The sequence below is a fragment of the Frankliniella occidentalis genome, unplaced genomic scaffold (genome assembly GCF_000697945.3).
Source record: "Frankliniella occidentalis isolate FOCC.00 unplaced genomic scaffold, Focc_3.1 Scaffold34, whole genome shotgun sequence".
NCBI classification, from domain to species: domain Eukaryota; kingdom Metazoa; phylum Arthropoda; class Insecta; order Thysanoptera; family Thripidae; genus Frankliniella; species Frankliniella occidentalis.
In genome coordinates, this window is record NW_026267164.1 from 1490960 (window position 1) to 1510552 (window position 19593).

The window sequence follows — 19593 nt, forward strand, 5'->3', positions numbered from 1 at the left end:
CCTTTCCACTTTCCTCCCCCGCCCTTCTACCCGATCTCCTTTCCTGCCCTGCCCGCACCTCTCTCGGTCTCCCGTCAATCAATAAAAGCGAAGCGTCGCCCCGGCCTCACCGCGTACCGTCCTGCGGGTAGTTCGCGGTCGTTTAACGCGGTGAGGCTGGGGCAGGGCAGGGCCGGGCAGGGCAAGGCAGGTGCGGCCGGGCAGGCACCACCGCTCCGCGGAGGGTATTGGTCGGGCGAGGCGTCGATGTGACACGGTGCTGTCCTCAATTGAGCCCCTCCCCTCCCCTCCCCACCTTCATGTGCCTCCAGCCCAGCCATGCCCTGCCCTGCCTGCCCTCAGGCAGGGTCGGTAAGCCCTGTGTGTATAGGGCCTCCCCCTTCCCGCACGTCGCTTGCGCAGCGAGCGCGAGTCAACTCGAGGTGACTGGGGGGAAGCGGCGGCCGTGCCACGGGCCGTGCGGCGCGCGTGCCACAGGGAAATCCTTTTGGCGCGTTCGAAGTGATCGCGACCAACACGTGCGAGGTCAAGGCGTGCCACTGAAGTCTGAAGTGCGCGCGGTCTCTCTCAGGTGTGCCCTGGACCTTAATGGGCGTACCTTTTGGTTGCCTGTCATGACGCTAGGTCTCCTGGATGCCAAAAGCTGCTTGGACTCTGGGAGTCAAGTACTGATGAGTTTGCGAAGAATAGTGTGTTTGACTGTGTCAGTGCACATAATTAGCAAAATGTTTTCTTGTCTTTCAGAGAGTGGCGCCCTGATGGGGTCAAGAACAGACAACAGTTCAGATAGTACATTAAGAATGGATGACAACGCTGACAACAACCTGAAAAGACAAGCTACGAGAGTTTTCAAGAAGAGCTCAGCAAATGGAAAAGTAAGTCATGCGGGTAATGGATCATGTTATTAAATTATCTTTACAAATTATCTCAATATTGTTTCCTTTATCAGATTACAGTGTATCTTGGGAAAAGAGATTTTGTAGACCATCTCTCACATGTCGATCCAATAGGTTAGCTTGATTGAACTTTAATATGCAGAAAATTGCATTTAATTTTGTGTTTCTTATCAACATTATCGATTGTGTTGCTATTTTTTGCTTCAGACGGAGTTGTGCTCATTGACCCAGAGTATGTGAAAGAGCGTAAGGTCTTTGGCCATGTTCTAGCAGCGTTTAAATATGGGAGAGAAGATTTAGATGTTCTTGGACTTACATTCCGAAAAGATTTGTACCTTGCAGCAGAACAAGTTTATCCTCCTGATCCCGTGGCAGCTGCATCACCCAAGCGTCCTTTGACACGGTTGCAGGTATTTTGTTTTGAGTCATTGAAACTGTAGAATAAATCACTGGATCTGTAAGTAGCATGTCTCAACCTTAATTTTAATATGATCAAACTTTTCTAGGAGCGATTGATTAGAAAATTAGGCCCCAATGCTTATCCTTTTTATTTTGAGTTACCACCTCACTGCCCAGCCTCTGTCACACTCCAACCAGCACCTGGTGACACTGGTAAACCATGTGGAGTTGATTATGAATTAAAAGCATTCGTAGGGGATTCATCAGATGACAAACCACACAAAAGGTTTAGAAACTCTCTTTACGTATTCACTGTCTTGTATCCATTCATTAAATGGTCTCCAGAAAAATAATTTTTGCAATGTTCTCTTTTTAGGAATTCAGTTCGATTGGCCATCAGAAAAATAATGTACGCCCCAAGCAAACAAGGAGAGCAGCCGTCTGTAGAAGTCAGCAAAGAATTTATGTTAAGCCCAAACAAATTACATTTGGAGGCATCACTGGACAAAGAGGTAAATTTTCTCATAAGACGCTTGAGTTTAGTTAGAGGGGTACAAGGGGGTCCTGAGCTGTTGGGGGAATGTTTATTTCCCGGTATACTTTGCATTGGTTTCTAGGGCATGAGTCTCAGGACCCGTAGCACTCCCTAAACTAAACGCAAGCATCATTCATTGCTGTTACATGACTATTGGCCTTGCTTTTCATACCTTGTTATGTTTAAATTTGATTTTTAGCTGTACCACCATGGTGAAACAATTGCAGTTAATGTTCACATAGCAAATAATTCAAACAGAACTGTAAAGAAGATAAAAGTATCAGGTATATGATGTTACCGGTTTATCTAATTACTTACTCTTTCATATTTTGTCAAAACTAATTATTTTTCTCTCAATTAGTGAGACAGTTTGCAGATATCTGTCTCTTCTCTACTGCCCAATATAAGTGCACCGTTGCTGAAGCTGAGAGCGAGTAAGTCAATAGTGTCTACTTTGTTAATAATTTCTATGTTTCAACCCAGGGTGTGGCTGCTTTATGGCCTCACCTTCCTCAAATTAGTGTTGTATTTCAATATTCAAATCTCTTGTCATATACATACATGTAAGTTTTATACTTTCTTTAATCCATAGAGCGGGATGTCCTGTTAGTCCTGGTTTTACTTTGTCAAAAGTGTACCAGGTGAAGCCCCTACTTCTAAACAACAAGGATAAGCGAGGCTTAGCATTGGATGGTCAGCTGAAACATGAGGACACAAATCTAGCATCCTCCACAATGTGAGATATTGACGTGTCTTTTTGAAATTTATGCTTATTACAGCCCTTTTTATGTGTTAATGTGGGATTCCTTTATTACAGAGTGACAGATCCATCACAGAAAGAAAACCTAGGAATAATTGTTCAATACAAAGTCAAAGTGAAACTCTGTTTAGGAGCTCTTGGAGGGTTAGTGTTTTATGCAAGAATTTGGTTAATTTATTCATCTTCTAGCATAGTGTGTTCTAAACTTATCACTTTTGTTGGTTTACAAAATATTTTTTTTTTCTGTTTAGCGACCTAGTAGCTGAACTGCCTTTTACTCTGATGCATCCCATGCCAGATGATGATGTTCCTGCACTTCCTCCTCGTCTATCCCCTGCACATACTTTACCACAAGCAAATGGCAATACGGGTGATAATGTTCCTGTTGATAATAATTTGATTCAGCTGGACGCTGATATAGCGTATGTATTGTACAATAGTACTTCAGTACATCTATTAAACTGGTGCCAGCTTAAATGGACTTCATCTAATCTTGTGCTCTTTACAGTGATGGAGAGGACGACGATATAATCTTTGAAGATTTTGCCCGATTACGGCTGAAGGGTGAAGAAACTGATGCTTAATGCTTCAAACAGAAGAGTTAGGAAGAAATTGATCAAGGCTGGAGGGACCAGGCCTTAGGAAGGCCAAAATATTAATGCTGCCCCTGATGGAGCTAGATGTAGGCTTCCAGAAGGCATGAAAATGAAAATTTATACCTAGGGAAGTGTTACAGGAGTGGTCAACAGAAGTAAGAATTAGAAGCTATGGAACATTACAAATTTTCCACTTTCTACTAATAACCATTACTTATTGATTTAAAAATGGCTATTTCTTAAATGGACCAGGTTGTAATTGGCAATGTAAATGCTAGTTCTGCTTTCCTCTTTCTTTATCTGTTTGATTGAATATTGAGAGGATCAACTCTTGACTAATTCTGTCTGAGAAATGATATGTTAAATTTAGTCGTACAAAGCATGTTGCTGCTGTTGCATGTGCATATATTTTACTTTTTTGTTTATATCTGTGTTCTAATCTTTTGTTGATAATGGTTTTCCATTGTTCACGTTTCTGCGCCATTTTTATCTTGCTCACCATTGACAGCGTTTTAAAATATGTGCTGTGTTTCTGTTCTATTGCCATGTTTCCCCCTCTTCTCCCCTTCCCTCTCTCCCTCTCCCTTTTCAGCTGTTAACTCCAGGCTGGTCTTAGGCTGTGATGATGTGGTTCTGACCAATTGGTATTTTTTAACTTTTTATTTCTTTATCGAAAAGATTTCTGTGTTTCATTTTCTTGAAAGTTTGTACTTTCAGCTAAGAGTATGCTGGAACTAATTTACATTTTACTATGATTTCAGTCAATCTTCATTCATTACTTTTTGTTGTCACTTGTTGATTTTTCAAACTTTATTCTATCTAACTTCTTCTGCTCTTGAAGTTTCTCCTCTTTTTGAGAAAGATACTGGGAGAGTGCATGTAAAATGAGCAAGGAGGCATTATTTCTGAGCACATTGGTACAGTGTACATGTACTTCTGCATTTTTGATATTTTGCATGTAATACGTATTCGTATTAGACATCATTTACCAATTAAGATTTTAAAATTTAACTTACTGTTTTAAGAACAACATTTTCTAGTTTTATTGTTTTGTTATCACGAATCAAATTATCTGTGTCTGCTAGAAGAATAAATCAATTGTTATACTCCATTTGAAAAGTTAAGTTAAATGCCAATGACTTTGCTGTGGAGAAATTGTGAGGAAATCATGTTTTATTTAATTTTGTGCAAATTGTGTTATATGCTTTTATGTATGTTATACTAATCTAATTACCCTGTAAGTTCATTTATTTCGGACTGGGCAATATTTGAGGTGACAAAGCTTTTAGCACAAGTTTTGTGGCCCAGCTGACAAGAATTCCACTATTGAATTACCTTTTACATGTACTTGCATTTACTATTTTTGTTTGATCTGCCTGTTTTGGTGGAAGAAATGACTGAGATGTTGGTACAACATAAAATTTAAACAGAGGTTTGTCTGGTCTGTCTTCAGTGGTATTGTTTTGAAATCAAGAAATGTAGGTTACAATTTTTTCCGTGCCAAGAGTTATGAGTTTGAATCATTTTTACTACTGTTGAGCATTTCATTTTTACTATTAATCTATTTTATTTTGTGTTGGAAAGTTTACCACCCATTAACTAGGTTACATTAGAACTTTTCTCTCAAGGTGTATTTGATTTGTTGTACTGTATTATTGTATTACTCCTATGTGTTGGGTGTGCATTTTTTAAATTACTTGTGCCTATAGGATATCTGTAAGCCACCTTTTCTGAATTTTGCATCACAGTCATTGTTATTGAAAATTGTTCCTCTAATATATTTAACATGTCTTCTCTCAGATGTGCTGCTTGTCACCAAGAAGCTTAATTGTTTTTGATCAATTTTTATTGTTTTTATCTACTACATTGTATAAAATAAGGTTTTGTTGTGTTTTAATGATCGAGTAGCATTACTATACAAAAGCATTTGTAAATTATTGCCTTGCATTCACCTTATTTTGATACAATGCCTTCATACATAGTATGCTTATTGCTATATTAAATCCCTGAATGATTGTACTTTTCTGTACTTCCTCTAGAACTGCCTACTACACTAAACTTGTCAAATCATTTTTTTGCCCGCACAAAATTTTTCCTTTCAACTTATTTTACGCTGACTGCGCTCCAAGGTAAACAAAAAAAAAAAATGAAACCTATGCTGTCAGTTGGCTTCTCAACCTCAATGTTCCTTACTCAACGAGGGCCTGACCTGTGACCTGTTTTGTGTCTTGGATTCAATGGGTATGAGTAATTGCATTGCCATTAGTTCTGATCATATGCATTGTCATACATACATTTTAAAAGATCTAGTTACCTTATAGATACCTTTCAATTGACAGTTGATGCAATTCTTAAAGTCCAGTAGAGAACTTGCTACTGTATTGTGACAAGAATGTGCCACAAGAATTTGATGTTAGAGTATAAGTTGATGTAACACCAGAAACACATTCATTATTGTGTATCTAGGGATGTTATTGTTTGCCCAATTGTAAGTCATTTTAATACTCACTGTACATGCACAAAGTTCATGCATTCCATGTGGTACTGTTTTCTTGAAGTGTTACCCTTTACAAAACTACCAGTAGTTTGCATGACATATCGGCATGCATCAATCAATACAATGATAGAACAAATAGTCTTACAATAAGGCTAATGAAAACTCTTAATTGTAAATAAAAATAATTATACATATATAAATACATACATATATAACAATATATTTATGTAGTTATGTTCATGTGTCCTATCTTGTGTGTGAAAATATTTGTAAAAACATACGTATTCTCACTAATTTTCAATAACCTTTTTGACAATGAATGGAAGGAGAAAGCACAAAAAAAAGAATTTTTTCTGTTTTTGTTTTTTTAACCCTTTTAACTTCATAATTGTTAAGTATGTCTTTACTCATGGTTCCACTTCACAGAAATCTTTTGTTTTAATCAATTAATTTACCCCTCCCCTCCCCTACTTAATACACATTTTGCCTTTTAACTTTAGGTCTATTTTGTGTAGCTTTTGACATTCAGATAAAAATGGTTTTATAGGTTTTTGATTTGCTTCTTGTTCGTCTAGTAATGTCTCCTGTAAATCAATTTTACTTCCATATTTGATTGATATAATGGCTACTGCTGTTGTATTTAGTTTTTTCTACTGAATGCCCCTTGTATTACAATGTATATGACACAGCAAAATGGAACCGAAAAAATTATATAAGCCTTTTTTTGTTTTCTGTGGATGGAATTCTAATTTAAAATAAGACTGAGTTTGCAGTCGAAAGAAAAGAGTACAGATTCTGTTAAGTCTCTAGTCATTTGCGTTTACCCTTATTTTGATGTATTGGGGTGCATTTCCATGTTGTGGTATCGTGCAATCAAATGGTGAAATCTGTGTAGCTAGCAATAACCCTTATTCACATCAAGGTTTTACAAGCACTACTTACAACATATTCTTCCGTCTTCTACATAAAAGAAAGACTTAACTCTATGACTTCATGACTGAAAACTGTTTTGACCTTGGGCCAACTGAAATGAAAGTTTTCCTGTGGGCGGTGGTATGAATTCCAAACTTCTACAAATTTGTCCGTCCTGGAATTAAACCATAGCAAAGTTTTAGAACCAAATTGATACAAATGTCCAACTTTGACATATTTTTGGCATACTCTTTATCCATGCCAGTCAGAACTTAATTAATTCAAGAGGTGTGTATCTAATGCATGTATAGCCTCATTATTTTAATTTATTCTTTTCTTTTTTCAAATCTTCTTTTAACATTTTACAGTTACAAAGTGGGTCAAAAACTAGGAATAAATTGCAGGAATATGTAGGCTTTGGCTAGATACTTGAAACTTGATCTACACATGAAAGCCAAAACCTAGTGTAAATTTGTGTTTCTTAATCTAGTGTAGTGGATAAAGGTTCATACTTTACCCCATCCAATTTTGGACAGAAAGTAGAAACACAATGTGCAAACATAACAATAGTAGTTCTGACCAATGTTGTTTCATGGACTGAATGTGACCTAGAATTCCTCCTCAATTAAATTTGTGACTATCTGCTGATATATGACATCATATTTTAGTTCTGATTCATAGTGAAACTTGCTTTTATTTGTGTGCATAGCTAAACAAGAAAATGTATTGATTTATGCGTTGACTCCTTTGCCTCAACATCTCAGATGGCCTTCGTAATTGTAATGTTGATTTCATCTATTTTGAAATTTGTGTTTCAAAAGCATTTTAGTGTATTCAAAGAATGTGGACTTACTAAGATTAATTTAGCTGATAGTAAAGCTCTTATATACATAGCATTTAGCTAATATTTCTCATTTGCCATTTGTTTCTTTGCTGTGTTACCATATGAATAGCACCACAAATGGTTACTTGGCAAAACGGGAAAAATACCGGATACTGTTTCCTACATTGTACAATATTCTAATTTTTACTGAAATAAATATGGAGGTCAACAGTCTATGTACATAATTGTGCTGATTCAAAAACCCGAGTCGCCTGGGCACTCCCCACCCCTTTTTTTACACACGCACACACACACACACACACAGCACACATTTTTGATGCACCGAATTTTTGAGTTAAATTCTTCCCGCCACGATTGTGCTGCCACCTACAACGAATGTGATTGGTTGTAGAAAGAACTGAAGTTTGGACGAACACAACTAAAGATCGTTCCATGTAAGGCAGTGGTTACTCCTATCACCCGCCTTACGTACGGGACGCGATGATTTAACTGGCTTTATATCATTTATATTGGTGATTTGCTTTGGATTTTCATTGGATGCGGAATTCCCCTGTAAAATTCAAAGGGAAATGTTAACGGAGGTAAAGTAATCGCAAGGTGCTGTGGTTAACTTCCGTTGGTTCACAGGAACAGGAAGTAGGCACGATGGCATCTAAACATTAGAAAAGAAGATATCCTGTTTTCTCTTCTTGATACAAATTTCGACCCATGAAAGCGCGGGCTAGTCTTATACGTCGGGATTCAAACCCATCAACATTGCCTCGCATCGAGTTTTAGCTCAGATAATGTCTAGGTGTCTCTAAAGCGAGTCGTTGACCTCGGATGTGCTGTACGCGTTTTACATCTGAAGCCTTGATTCTAGGGCACATTTTTGCTAGGTTATGCCTGTCATTATGTTTCTGTTGGTGTTGGAAATATCCCATCAAGTAGCAAAATGACAACACACTAGACACGCTCACTTTAGTATTGCACATATATGGAGATTTTGTAATACCTTAGTATTTTAAGGTTATGACAGTTTGATGCTACTCATACCATTGTTTACATGTACTTGGTTCAGTGGTTACAACACCTTTAATCATTATAAAAATGCACTTGTTAGCGGACAACTCTGTTTTGTCAGAGGCCTTTATTTGTAACCCACACTCACGTATCAAGGGTGTTTTACTCTTTAGGTTCCGATTCATTAAAGATCTCTAACCTCACTAAATGTCATGATTTGGAGGGAACTTGATTTTTATGTATTTGTAACTTATTCCCTGAGATTAAGTTCATTATTAGCCAGGTAATTTTACTCTGCCAAGCTTAGCTCATTTTAATTAAACCCTCGTTCCTTTTTTTATTTTATTTTTATTTTTAATTATTGGTAAAAACAACAGTGATGTGGTTGTTTATGTTGTTTTATTGAATGTTAAAGTTTATATATATACACATATATTATATTTTTTTGACATGTCTATCTTCTTTACAGTGATTGTCTTTCCTGCATTGAATGAATTCAACTGAAAGTCAAGATGCAGGGAATCATGTGTGTAGATGATGTTGAACTGGATCCCAGTCTGTTTCATATTCCAAATTCACAAATGCCTGTAAGAGTCATCACATTTCTGTCTGAATTTTATATTATTTTCTGGTATTGACGTGTTTGACTTCTTCTTGTAGCTTCTGACCGAACAAAGTATAGTGGATGTCACCGCCAATCGCTCAGCCCAGACAATAGCTGTTGTTGAACTGGGAAAGCAGTTACTTATAGCTGCCAAAGATGGTCAAGTTGACACAGTTCGGGATCTTATGAGTAAAGGAGCCCCATTCACCACCGATTGGGTAAGCTAGATGGCAGCTTGAGTTGGACTCAACTAAATGATTGTGAAATACAAAATGCGTAAGTTGGCAGTGTCTTGTGCCCCCGAAATATTTTATTTTCTTCCTTTAACAGCTTGGTGTGAGTCCCTTGCACCTTGCAGTTCAGAATAATCATGTGGAAACTGCTGAGGTTTTATTGCGTGCTGGAATTTCTCAAGAGGCACGAACTAAAGTTGATAGAACACCTTTACATATGGCTGCCCAAGGTGGGCACTTAGATTCTGTCAAACTCCTACTAAGGCATGGAGCCGAAGTAAACTGTTCAGATATGGTAACTTTAAAGTATTCATTCCCCTCATTGTGTTTGCATTGTCTGGCTAAACATTAACAATTTAAATGCTCTTCTTCTTGCCAATAGTTACGAATGACCCCACTTCATTGGGCTGTAGAAAACCAAAATGTTGAAGTGATAGAGACATTATTGCAAGGAGGAGCAGACCCTCATGCTCTAAGCAAATTTGACAAAACTCCTACATCTATGGCCAAGGATGTTGGAAGACATGACATTGCTGAGATTCTTGAGGTAACCCTGGTGAATATGTTATGTGTCATTTTTAAAGAATTTTGTACTTTTAGAAACTTAATTGGGTGACCTGCATTGTATTTAGAGCTCAGATTATGCCACAATAAGATTACAAGTTCCTCTACAAGCAGCAGCAACTGAGCTGGAACAAGAATCTTTGGCTGCAACAGCGAGTATCGCTGCAGAACTCACCACTGATCACCATGAGGTGACACAACAAATTCAAGCTGGTCAGTGTTCTTAATAATAATAGTAGTAATAATCCATCTATTCTGTAAGCAAGTTATTAAGAAGGGGAGTGTTCCTAACACAAGATCATATCTCACATACAGAATTCATTACTGGTTCCCTGTAGATGTACCATTTCATTTCAATCTACCTGTAATTTCCTCCATATTTTCACTTTCTATGACATTTTTATACTTATGTGGACATCAATCATATTTGCTAGAAGGTTACTGTTTAGGACAGCATGAATGTTGCATGTGGGACTCCATGTTCAAGCTTTGCATGATTTTGTAAACTTAATTTCTAGCGCCACCCATCCTTAAGAAGCCGAGAGTTCGTCTGCAGATGGAGTCCAAACAGGTGATGGTAACAATACCACCCACTTCAACCACAAGAACTTTATCGTATTCAAAACTCCAGTCTCCAAAACGAATGATGACTACCTCAGCAGGAGGTGAGCAATTATGTGTTACTTGCCTCATAAAAGTCTAATTGTCACTGTTGTATGTGGCAGTTAGATTCATTTCTATAGATTAGGTGTTTTTGTCAGCAAGGTGGTCACTTTCTTTTGTGTTATGTAGCAAATTGTCTCATTCTCACTCCACAATTTTCTATGTTCATTAATAGTAGTCTGGTTGTGCTTCCTGGTTTGTGGGTATTTCCTATCAGTGATTCATGTATTTCCACAATAAGCATGATGGTTTTTCTATCACTATTTTTGATTAAATCTTGAAAATACCATTTGTTAGCTTTTAGAATATTTTATTTCTAGTAATTTATTTAACCATTGATTTTTTATGTCTATTACTGAGCCTCTCTAAAATCAAATATCTTTTTCAGCTGCTGCTAAATCAGCGTTTAGTATGGATTCTGATGCATCGCCTTTATCAAATTTAACATCCCATGCTATCTCAGGAGCTACAACAACTGTAAATAATAGTACTTTCCAATTACTTCAAGCTCATGGAATAACCATGCTTCCCACTGATGAGCCAACTACTGTTGAGACAGCAATGGAAAGTGGCCAGACTGTGGTTCTCACTGGTAAAGTTCATCTAATTTCAGATGTGTTTCCAAGTGATTTAACTGGTGTCTAATACACAACAATTTACTTTGTAGAAGCTGGAAAAATGGCCTTAAATCTCACTCGAGTTGGAGGACGCTTAATAGGGTATCCTAAAGGAAAACTTTTAAACAGTGTGGCCTCTGGAGGGGTTCAAAAGAAAGCACCCGTTCTTGGCAGCAAGTCAAGAATTATTAAAATCCATCCCAGTCAACTAGTCGCACTAGGTGGAGGGAGGGTAAGTAAACATTATTTTATTTTATGGGTTACATGTAGTTCTGTTGTACTCAAAACATAATCCATCTCATATTTGCTGTATTTGTCAATGGGCCTAAATTTGGTTATTTTCCGGGTAATTCTTCTATTTTTAAACTGGAGTAGAGGAATGTCTTGAAAACCTAGTCTATTTGTTTAGTGATTTGCCTAGTAAATGTCCTTTGAAGTACACCTTATTTGTTTGTTGTGGTAGTAGTTGCTGAAGGGATGATCATTTGTTTTGTTTTTCCTGTCTGGGTGTTTGGTGCAGGTTCAAGTGCCCAGTCAATTAGTAATGCAGCAAGCTAAAAGTCCCAATATACTAACTAAAAGGATGACTTTAGCTTCAAATAGCTCTATTGGTACTATTAAGACTGTGCCGGTAAATACAGTAAATCGTGTACAAAGAGTAATGATATCTGTAAGTACTACCTTGTAGGAATTTTTCCTATTCCCTCACATCTCTATTTTACTATTATTATATTGTTAGTTGGGTTTGATTGTCTCTATGGTAGTAGTAGGACTAATGGTATTGTTGGGTTACTTATCGTTTCATGTTTCTGGTTACAAATTTTTAGGTATGCATATTTATTTCCTTTGCAAAGGCATCTCTTTAGTTATCAAATGTTACTCACTATGTTTTTCCTTCTGCTACAGCCTCAACAAAACCAACAAATTACTCAACTCTTTCAACAGAAACAACAAAAAGAGAGGGTGCAACAGATACAAATCCAACAAGTCCAAACGGACCTGCAAGATGATTCATTAAATCTTGAAGAAGGCATTGTAGACTCAGGTGAGGGTAATTATGAGGAGGAAGAAAATGAAGAACCAGCACCTCCCATGCCTACAGATCTAGAGAGCATTGCACAGGAATTAGCAAATGCAAGAAAGCAGGCTGCAGAATATCGGAAACAGTTAGCAAAGAAGGAAAAAGAAGCTGAGCTTTACCTACAACAATTAACCAGGATAAAAAGTGTTGCACAGTAATCAAACTTGAAGGATACGTTAAATCAATCCTATGCGATCCTGGAAATGTCATTGAAAAGTACAAATGTTTTTGTAAATAATAGTTTTGTAATTTTTACAGAATCTATTCACAACTAGGAGTAAATCTGTTTGAATCATGAATGTTTATGTAATATTAAATACTGATCAGGTTTAGCTTTCAAGGTACAATATTTTAGATTTACCTTATTTTCACAAACTGCAATGATAGTCAGGGCAAAGAGAGAGTCTGATCTGAAACCAGTTACACTTTTCTTCTAACATTCGGATTCTGTCAGAATAACATACTTCAGTGATCAGGTGAACATGCTTGGGGTAGCAAATTGCTAGAGCTTTTCTGATTAAGCAAATTATTTTATGTTATTTCTAGTGCAATTGTTTTTCAGTCATAATGTGATGGAATCTATGAATTTGACTCAAAGATTATTTTAAGTATACATGCAGATAAGATTAATTTTCTGACCCAAATAAGGTATTTGAGATGTGATCATATTATGTCAAATGTACTTCTTTCATTTTTTTTTAGAGAAACTGCTCCTTTTGCAGAATGTGATTCTGAAGACTGTGTTATTGCTCAAAGTACTAGGCTTCTGGTTTTTTGGACTCATATTGGTTTCATCACAACAGTTTTAAATGTCTTACTTTCCTGACAAGCCAGCTTCACCTGCCATTATTTGCATGGTTTGATTTGCTTTTTATCAATAATTTACTGTTTTCATCTCCAATATAAATGGAGATAAATTTTTAAAAGTCAGATTGAGTGTTTCTTTTAAGGTTTATATTAAACTACCTCTTATGAAAAAAATAAAGTTGGAAGTTAAGTCTTTGTTTTTTTTTTACTGCGAATTTTTTTACTGTTCAGTTGGCTCTACATGAGGCAGCTTGAAGCATTTTTTAATTTATACAGGAACTGTTGAGAGATGGATAACTACCAAGACATTTTAAGCCAACAACTGGGCTTTGCTCTGATTTCAATATGACCATTTTAAGATGTCTTTGATGCAAAATTGACAACAAATCTTGGCACTGACATCACTTAATGCCATTTTGACAAAACCGTATTCGCTGGGTACCAAATGACTCATCTGGATCTGCCTTTGCGCGGCCAACCGAGCTTCTGAAAGGTTGCAGAGTTCTAGCTGCTGCTCGCACAAAATCCCCTATCCCGTATGTCTAATGTGTACCTGGTGTCACTATGACCCTTCCCGGCTGCATCGCATCGTGATGTTATCGTTCGTGGGAAGGGAAAGAGGGGGGGGGGGCAGGGCTGCCCCGGACACAAAGAGAGCCGACCTGGCGCTGGCGAGGGCCGCTGAGGACCCTGGAGGGGAGTGGAGCACCCCGGCCCGGCACCCCGCCCTTCTCGCCCGCATTACGGTAAAGTCACGGCTCGCTCGGCCTCGTTCGAAAATCCTTTCGGAGAGGTCTTGCCATCTCCCTCTCTTTTTTTACCGCCGTTGGCTAGCTTACGTCGAGAAAGAGAAAACTGACGCATACACAGACACAGAGTTTTCGAACAGCTGGTTCCGTGGAACAGAGGGCACCGTTGGCGCGACGTTGTAGTCGGCGAGGGTCGAGGACAACGTGAAGGCGAGGCGGCAGGGAATCATGTGTACACCTGCCTGGGAATCATCAGGATAAAAATTAACCGAAATCAACAGAAATCGCCCAGTTGAACTGCTACTATAAGCGGACGGGAATCACTGGGAATCATGTGCACACATTTAAAGGGAGTTATTGCCCCCTCGCGTGAAGGTATAGGGAAGTCCAGGCATCCCCGCGCGCCTTCCTGAAGCTTTGCACATTACAGCGTTACATTCCACTTTCCCAACCGGAAAGCCGAGGATGGAGATTGCGCGGAAGTGATATCCGGAGACAGTCCCGGTGGTTATTTCTACCCCCGGCTAGTGGCGCCAGATGCTCTGAATCAGGGCATCAGGGCCCCCGCACTGAGGGGTGGCTGCCAGCATGGCTGGCCCCGGCTCGCTCGCTCGCTCGGCTCTGCTCTGCTCGGTCTGCGCCTAACTCAATAGCAGCGCCAAACTCAATTCGAATATAGATTGCTCGGGAAATTCGTTTCCGTGCGGGAGAACTCCCGGTGGCGCTTTGTGCTGGGAAATGTTTTGATTGGTCAATCTGAGCCCCATTTAGGGCGAACCTGCCACAAACTAGGTTACCCCGGCATCCGTCCGCACTGAGAGTCGTCCGGGGGTGGCGGGGCGGGGCGGCTGCCGTCAAGTAGTGGTAGTGGTGTCGGCGAGCGCCAGCGCCCCACCGCCGGCCTGACAAGGCCTTCAAATGAGGCCAAATGTATGCGGTGAGCGGTGGAGAGATTCCTCGCGCCAGAGTGCCCTGGAGACCGCCCGCCCAGCACGGATACAAACACGTGGCGTGGCACGGTCGAGCTGCTGGACGTGCACCCTGTCGGGAAATAGCTCTAAATACGTACCAATTAGGTTTGGGCGCCGCGGGCGGTCGCGGGTAGCGCCCCTGCCAGGCGCGGGCGGGGCGGGGCGGTGTGATCGGACAAAGGGGTCGTGATTGTTGCGGGCGGCTCTCGCGCGTGTGGCGGCCTCCCGGCCTCCTCTCCTCCCGCCTCCGCCTCCTATCGGCGCGACAATGGCGGGGGCGTGGCAGCGTCCTCCGGGGTCCTGCGGGGTCCTCCGACATCCTTCGTCCCCGTGCGAGCAGGCGCGAGCAGGGCAGAAAGAGGTCGTGCGAGATGACTCACACGCTCTCGCCACTCTGCCTCCGCGCCGAGCATCCGAGGCTAAGGTTGTTATCGCAAGGACGAGAGGGCGAGCGGCGGATGCTCCTGCTCGGCCTCGGTCCCTCGGCCAGCTGCACATGCATGGTGCACGGGGTTCGGCTGCCTCTGACCTTCCCGCCGCGAACCCCTGGCCGCCGTGACTCGAGGCCGCGAGGCTCGGAGGCTCGGCGGCTCGCATACGCCCCCGCCCCGCCTTCCGCTGAAGGTTATTTTGCCGGAGCACCCTTTGTTTTGTAATGTGGGCGCTCCACCTCCCCTCCCTCCCCTCCCTCCCCTTGACCCCCGGCCTCCACTAACGAGCGCGTCCCCAAACCCGGCTGGTGGAGTGGACAGTGAGTAGAGCGACGTTTAGAGCGAAAGCAGCGCCAGCAGCAGAGGGGAGGGAAGGGGGTGGGAGGGGTGCAGCGGAGGTCACCGCGTAATGGGGGCAAATTAAGGAAGGCTGTGTAACCCGAGAAATGTCATCGCCTGACAACCATCACCGTCTCTCTCTTGCTCACTGGCGCCCTCTCTCCCGTCTCACTCTTCTCTCTCTCTCTCTGTCTCTCGTTCTCGGCTGAACTGAAATGCGCGTCTCCACCATTTCTGCTTTTCCTCTCCTTTTTTTTCTGTTTCAGCCCGTGTCTCTTGCCCTCCTCCTCCCCTTCATCTCTATCTCCCTCTCTCTTACCGTCCCATTCGTCCCACACTAACACGGCCCCGGGACCCCGACTAGCTCGTTTGCCAGTGTTTTGTGGCCTTTCTCCTCCCCCCGCTTGTGTCACTTATCTCTTCTGACTCTTCTCCTCCGTCTACTTTTCGCCTTAGCAGTTTTTCCCTTCCCGACTCGGCTCGGCTCGGCTCCCGTGCGTAATAAAGGGGAGGCACGTCGACTCTCGCCCCCTCTCCCCCCTCCCCCCTGCTCTCCCCACCCCACCAGATCCCCCTTTTTCTTATCATCATAATTTTTATTCTAATGAATGCGCACCGCCAAAGCGTCGCCAGTTTGGCAGTTTGCTACAACTCTATTAAAGTGGCACCTCGCCGCTCTGCTCGCTCCCCGACCCCTCCGCGTGTGGCGCCGCGGGGTGTCACACCAAAAAAAGGGGGGGGGGATCTTTGGCGCAAAAAGTATCTTGGCCGTTTGCAAAATCTTTCGCACTCGTTCTCTTGACAGACGAATGTATTTTTATTCGGTTCGCTATCGCGTGCTTTTAAAAAAGCAAAACTTTTGTATATGCACAATTCCGAAAAAACGGAAGTCTTCACTCTGTAAAAACTCCGTATCGACCCGACTTCCCGCGCCCGCCCCGTGGTGCTTCGTTCTACCATACGTCCCCTGTCTACAAAAAACAAAATAAAACGCTAGTTGTGCTCATTCCTAATGAGTTTAATCTCCGCTTGGTAACGGGAGCCTCCTGCTCCCAGGGGAGACGGGACGACCTTGCCGACGGGGAAGCCACCCGGCCGCAGAGAGGCGCGCGCCGCCGCCCGGGGGGATGGGCCAGCCCGCCGCACTGGGCGGCCGGCCGGCTGCCTACCCGGCCCGCCCACGGGGGCTCGGACCAGGGCCAGACTCGCTAAGCGGCTGGGGCGGCGGTCCTCCTGATGGTCCTTACCGTCGAATCAGGACAAAGATTTGCGTCGTAGGATTTCGGTTGGACCACGACAGCGGTCGGGTTGAGGAGCAGCGGGAGTGGAGGAGGAAGGGAGAGGCAGGTTTACCAGGTGCGACTGCGACCGCGAGGGGGACGCAGGCGGGGATGGGCACTACGGCTCCTCCCTCTGTCTCTTCTCGACGTTTAAGGGGGATTCGGGGTGGGTGGCCCGCCCCGCCGTGCTCCGCCACGCGCCGTAGCCCGCCGCCGTAGGCATTGCGGCGTCGCGTCAAGCCAGACGTAAATCTGAAAATCCCCGCCTAATAGAGCATAAAGAGGGAGCGGCAGGACGCTTTTTCTCCCCCCTCGCCTGCCTTGTCTCCCGTTTCGCCTGCACGGGGCACGCGCACAGTGTGTGTACGTGCACGCTCCTCGTGTCGGGTGACAAACTCTTTCTTGCACGCACCGCGACGCTGGTCTGCGGCTTGGTAAAGCATCGAGTGCAAAGGCGCCCGAGGGCAACTGTCGTATTCGTAGCATACTAGGGCATACTCGAGAGCATGCTACTCGTATCCTGGAAGGGCGTATACAGTGTGTCAGTGGTTTTGTGTGTGTGTGTGTGTGTGTGTGTGTGTGTTTTCTTTAATTTTGAAACACAACCATATAGGAACAATGCAATATAACCACATTGTCCTTTGGCGAGCCAAGACGCTTCTGATTCCCCGCGCCTGGTCCCGACGCTCGACAAGAGCACGCTCAATTTTGGGTATCCGCGCGGGGTATCTGGGTAAATGCCTCATTCACCCTTTCCGTGTATTTTCATAGTTTCGTTGTCGATTTATTTTCGCGCGCGTGTCGATACGCGTGTGGTCTGCAGGCCGCCCTCCATACGCACTCACATGCCCAACCCAACAATGAGGGCCGTGAGTCAATCCGTTTACGGGAGGGTGGTGGTGGTGGGCGGGGTGCGGGGTGCGGGGTGCGGCCTCTCCCCTCCCCGCCACTTAGCGCGGTGCACGCGCCCGGTATTACCGGCCCTATTATTACTATTATTAACTGTTGTCTTTTTATTAATTTCGCGTCTGACGGGTGCGCTGCTGCTGCCGGGCGAGGAGCGTGTCGCAGTCTGCAGGGAGGCGCACAGGCCGGCACAGCCGCCCTCACGTGGGAAACGTGTTTGCCGACACGACGCTCGACGTCACAACAAGACACGCCCCAACTTCATTTAGCGATGCTATTTAGTTTTACAAATTGTCGTGGAAAAGCTGCTTTATGTGATGACTGCTGCTTCATCCTGGTTGGCGGTCGGGGGTAAATAGGGGACAGAGAACTGTTGGCCTGATCGCGACCACCCCTCTTTCCTTCTTTACACAACTTTCTCCTTCTCCTTCTTCTCTCAGCATGTTTTTGTAATTCAATGTCTTTAAGAGTGTGTAGCATATGTGGCCCCAACCAGTTGTGCGTCCGCGCCCTGTGATCGTCACTCCGCTCTGCAATCACATCACTAAAAGCATATAATGTTGCTCTCTCTACACATCCGACCAGCAGCAGCATATGTCGAAGCAGAGAGTGGCCCCTGCTCCCCGCCCCGCCCCACCTGCTGTAGGCGCACGACATAAATGCCACCACTAAAATGCCACAAGAGCCTATGGTCCTCGCGCTCCGTGCGCCCCGTGTGCCTGCAGGCCGTTAACCTCCGATTACCCGCCGACGGAAAGGTGACGCACGCCATTCCTTCATAGCACCGCGCATCGTTTTATGGAATGTTTGAATGGCAACGTATACGGTGCGCAATGGGTCGATTGAGTCCGGGGATGATAAATTGCTGATGCAAAACCTCATTTTTACCTATTTAACTATGTTGTTGTATTGCGAAGACCACGTCTTTTTCTCTCCTTTGTTTTTGTTTTTGTGGGGGTTGTTGGGCGCCTCCTTGTGGCTCCGCCTAGTTTGCTTGTTTATAGCCGTTCAGAGGGGCGTGCGGATCCGGAGGCCGTGCTCTATCGCGATGTTCCCCGCCACGCCCCGCCACGCTCCACCACGCCCCTTCTGTCGCACCACATTGGGGTCATTTAGGCCCCCGGTAATGATGGCGAGGCGCCGCCGACCCGTCGGCTCCGTCACGTCCCAAAATGTGCCAAGGATGCTCCCTTGCGCTCCTTCCATACATACAAAGAAAATAATCAAAAGAAAGAAGGGGAAAGCTCGCCTCAAACAGCTCCCCCTCACCTGCTATTCACTTACTCTCCTTACCTATTCCGTTCCGTCAGGGGTGGCGTCGCGAGCTCGTGTGGGTGCTCCACTATACCAGCACCCCCTCACCCCCACCCCACCTCACCCCGCCTCAACCAGCTCCACCCCACCGCACGGCCGCTTGTACAATGAACTTCTTGATGTCGCTGTGTGGCTCCCACACTATTGTTGAAGACACGTAGAGGGTGTCGGCGGCGGAGTATGCATGGAAACGAGCGGGGACTGGCGTGGCGGGGCGTGGCGGGGCGGGGTGAGGCCGGGGCGCTGCAGCCTGGAGAGCAAGATATTCAAGAGCGGGATTTAATGAGGCGGGAGCAGCCACCACAGCCACTGGCGCTACTGGGCGCCGCCGGTAGCGCGGCTCCCGCCTCCCCCTTTCCCGCTTGTTGTGTTTCTCCGGCGGCCGGGTGTTGTGTTTGCACTCTCGTGCCGCCGCGCCCGGTAAACGCATTGGAAGGGTGCTCAACTCCCACCACCAACACCCCGAGCTGGCACCTGTATCGCGGAGCGGAGGAGCAGGGCGTGGCGGTCGTGACGCGTGGGGCCACGAGGAAACTCGCCATGAAAAGGCCCTAACGAACGCGTTTGGGGCGGACCTCGCGGTGGGGGGGGGG

The 19593-nt window shown here is 43.9% G+C and overlaps 2 protein-coding genes across 5 annotated transcripts in view; both read left to right on the forward strand.

Annotated features, from left to right (window-relative positions):
- LOC113212098 (beta-arrestin-2) overlaps window positions 1-7654 on the forward strand; it is a 21041-nt gene extending 13387 nt beyond the window's left edge. The window contains exons 2-12 of the mRNA XM_026430686.2: window positions 745-875; window positions 950-1010; window positions 1104-1306; window positions 1403-1581; window positions 1672-1807; window positions 2030-2114; window positions 2192-2264; window positions 2423-2566; window positions 2648-2734; window positions 2842-3012; window positions 3099-7654. Of these exons, the coding sequence (XP_026286471.1) occupies window positions 759-875; window positions 950-1010; window positions 1104-1306; window positions 1403-1581; window positions 1672-1807; window positions 2030-2114; window positions 2192-2264; window positions 2423-2566; window positions 2648-2734; window positions 2842-3012; window positions 3099-3174 (1332 nt within the window). The 5' untranslated portion in view covers window positions 745-758 and the 3' untranslated portion in view covers window positions 3175-7654. The remainder of the gene's footprint in view (window positions 1-744; window positions 876-949; window positions 1011-1103; window positions 1307-1402; window positions 1582-1671; window positions 1808-2029; window positions 2115-2191; window positions 2265-2422; window positions 2567-2647; window positions 2735-2841; window positions 3013-3098) is intronic.
- A 200-nt stretch (window positions 7655-7854) lies between these two features.
- LOC113212102 (GA-binding protein subunit beta-1) lies at window positions 7855-13200 on the forward strand. 4 transcript variants are annotated; one of them, XM_026430690.2, is made up of 11 exons: window positions 7855-8020; window positions 8911-9028; window positions 9102-9263; window positions 9376-9573; window positions 9661-9825; window positions 9911-10055; window positions 10361-10507; window positions 10894-11097; window positions 11173-11354; window positions 11643-11792; window positions 12029-13200. In XM_026430690.2, the coding sequence occupies exons 2-11, from the start codon at window positions 8954-8956 to the stop codon at window positions 12359-12361; spliced, it is 1761 nt and encodes a 586-aa protein (XP_026286475.1). In that variant the 5' UTR covers window positions 7855-8020; window positions 8911-8953; the 3' UTR covers window positions 12362-13200. The 4 variants fall into 4 exon arrangements, with proteins under 4 accessions (XP_026286475.1, XP_026286478.1, XP_026286477.1 ...); XM_026430691.2 differs by lacking the exon at window positions 7855-8020 and adding an exon at window positions 8090-8724; XM_026430693.2 differs by lacking the exon at window positions 11643-11792.
- Window positions 13201-19593: the final 6393 nt, after the last annotated feature.

Excerpts from the sequence above, each read along its gene's own strand:
- LOC113212102 (XM_026430690.2), top strand. The coding sequence starts at position 8,954 with ATGCAGGGAATCATGTGTGTAGATGATGTTGAACTGGATCCCAGTCTG. Across the intron at positions 9,574-9,660 it reads AAGTAAACTGTTCAGATATG|TTACGAATGACCCCACTTCA; the intron begins GTAACTTTAAAG and ends TCTTGCCAATAG. Across the intron at positions 11,355-11,642 it reads TCGCACTAGGTGGAGGGAGG|GTTCAAGTGCCCAGTCAATT; the intron begins GTAAGTAAACAT and ends TGTTTGGTGCAG.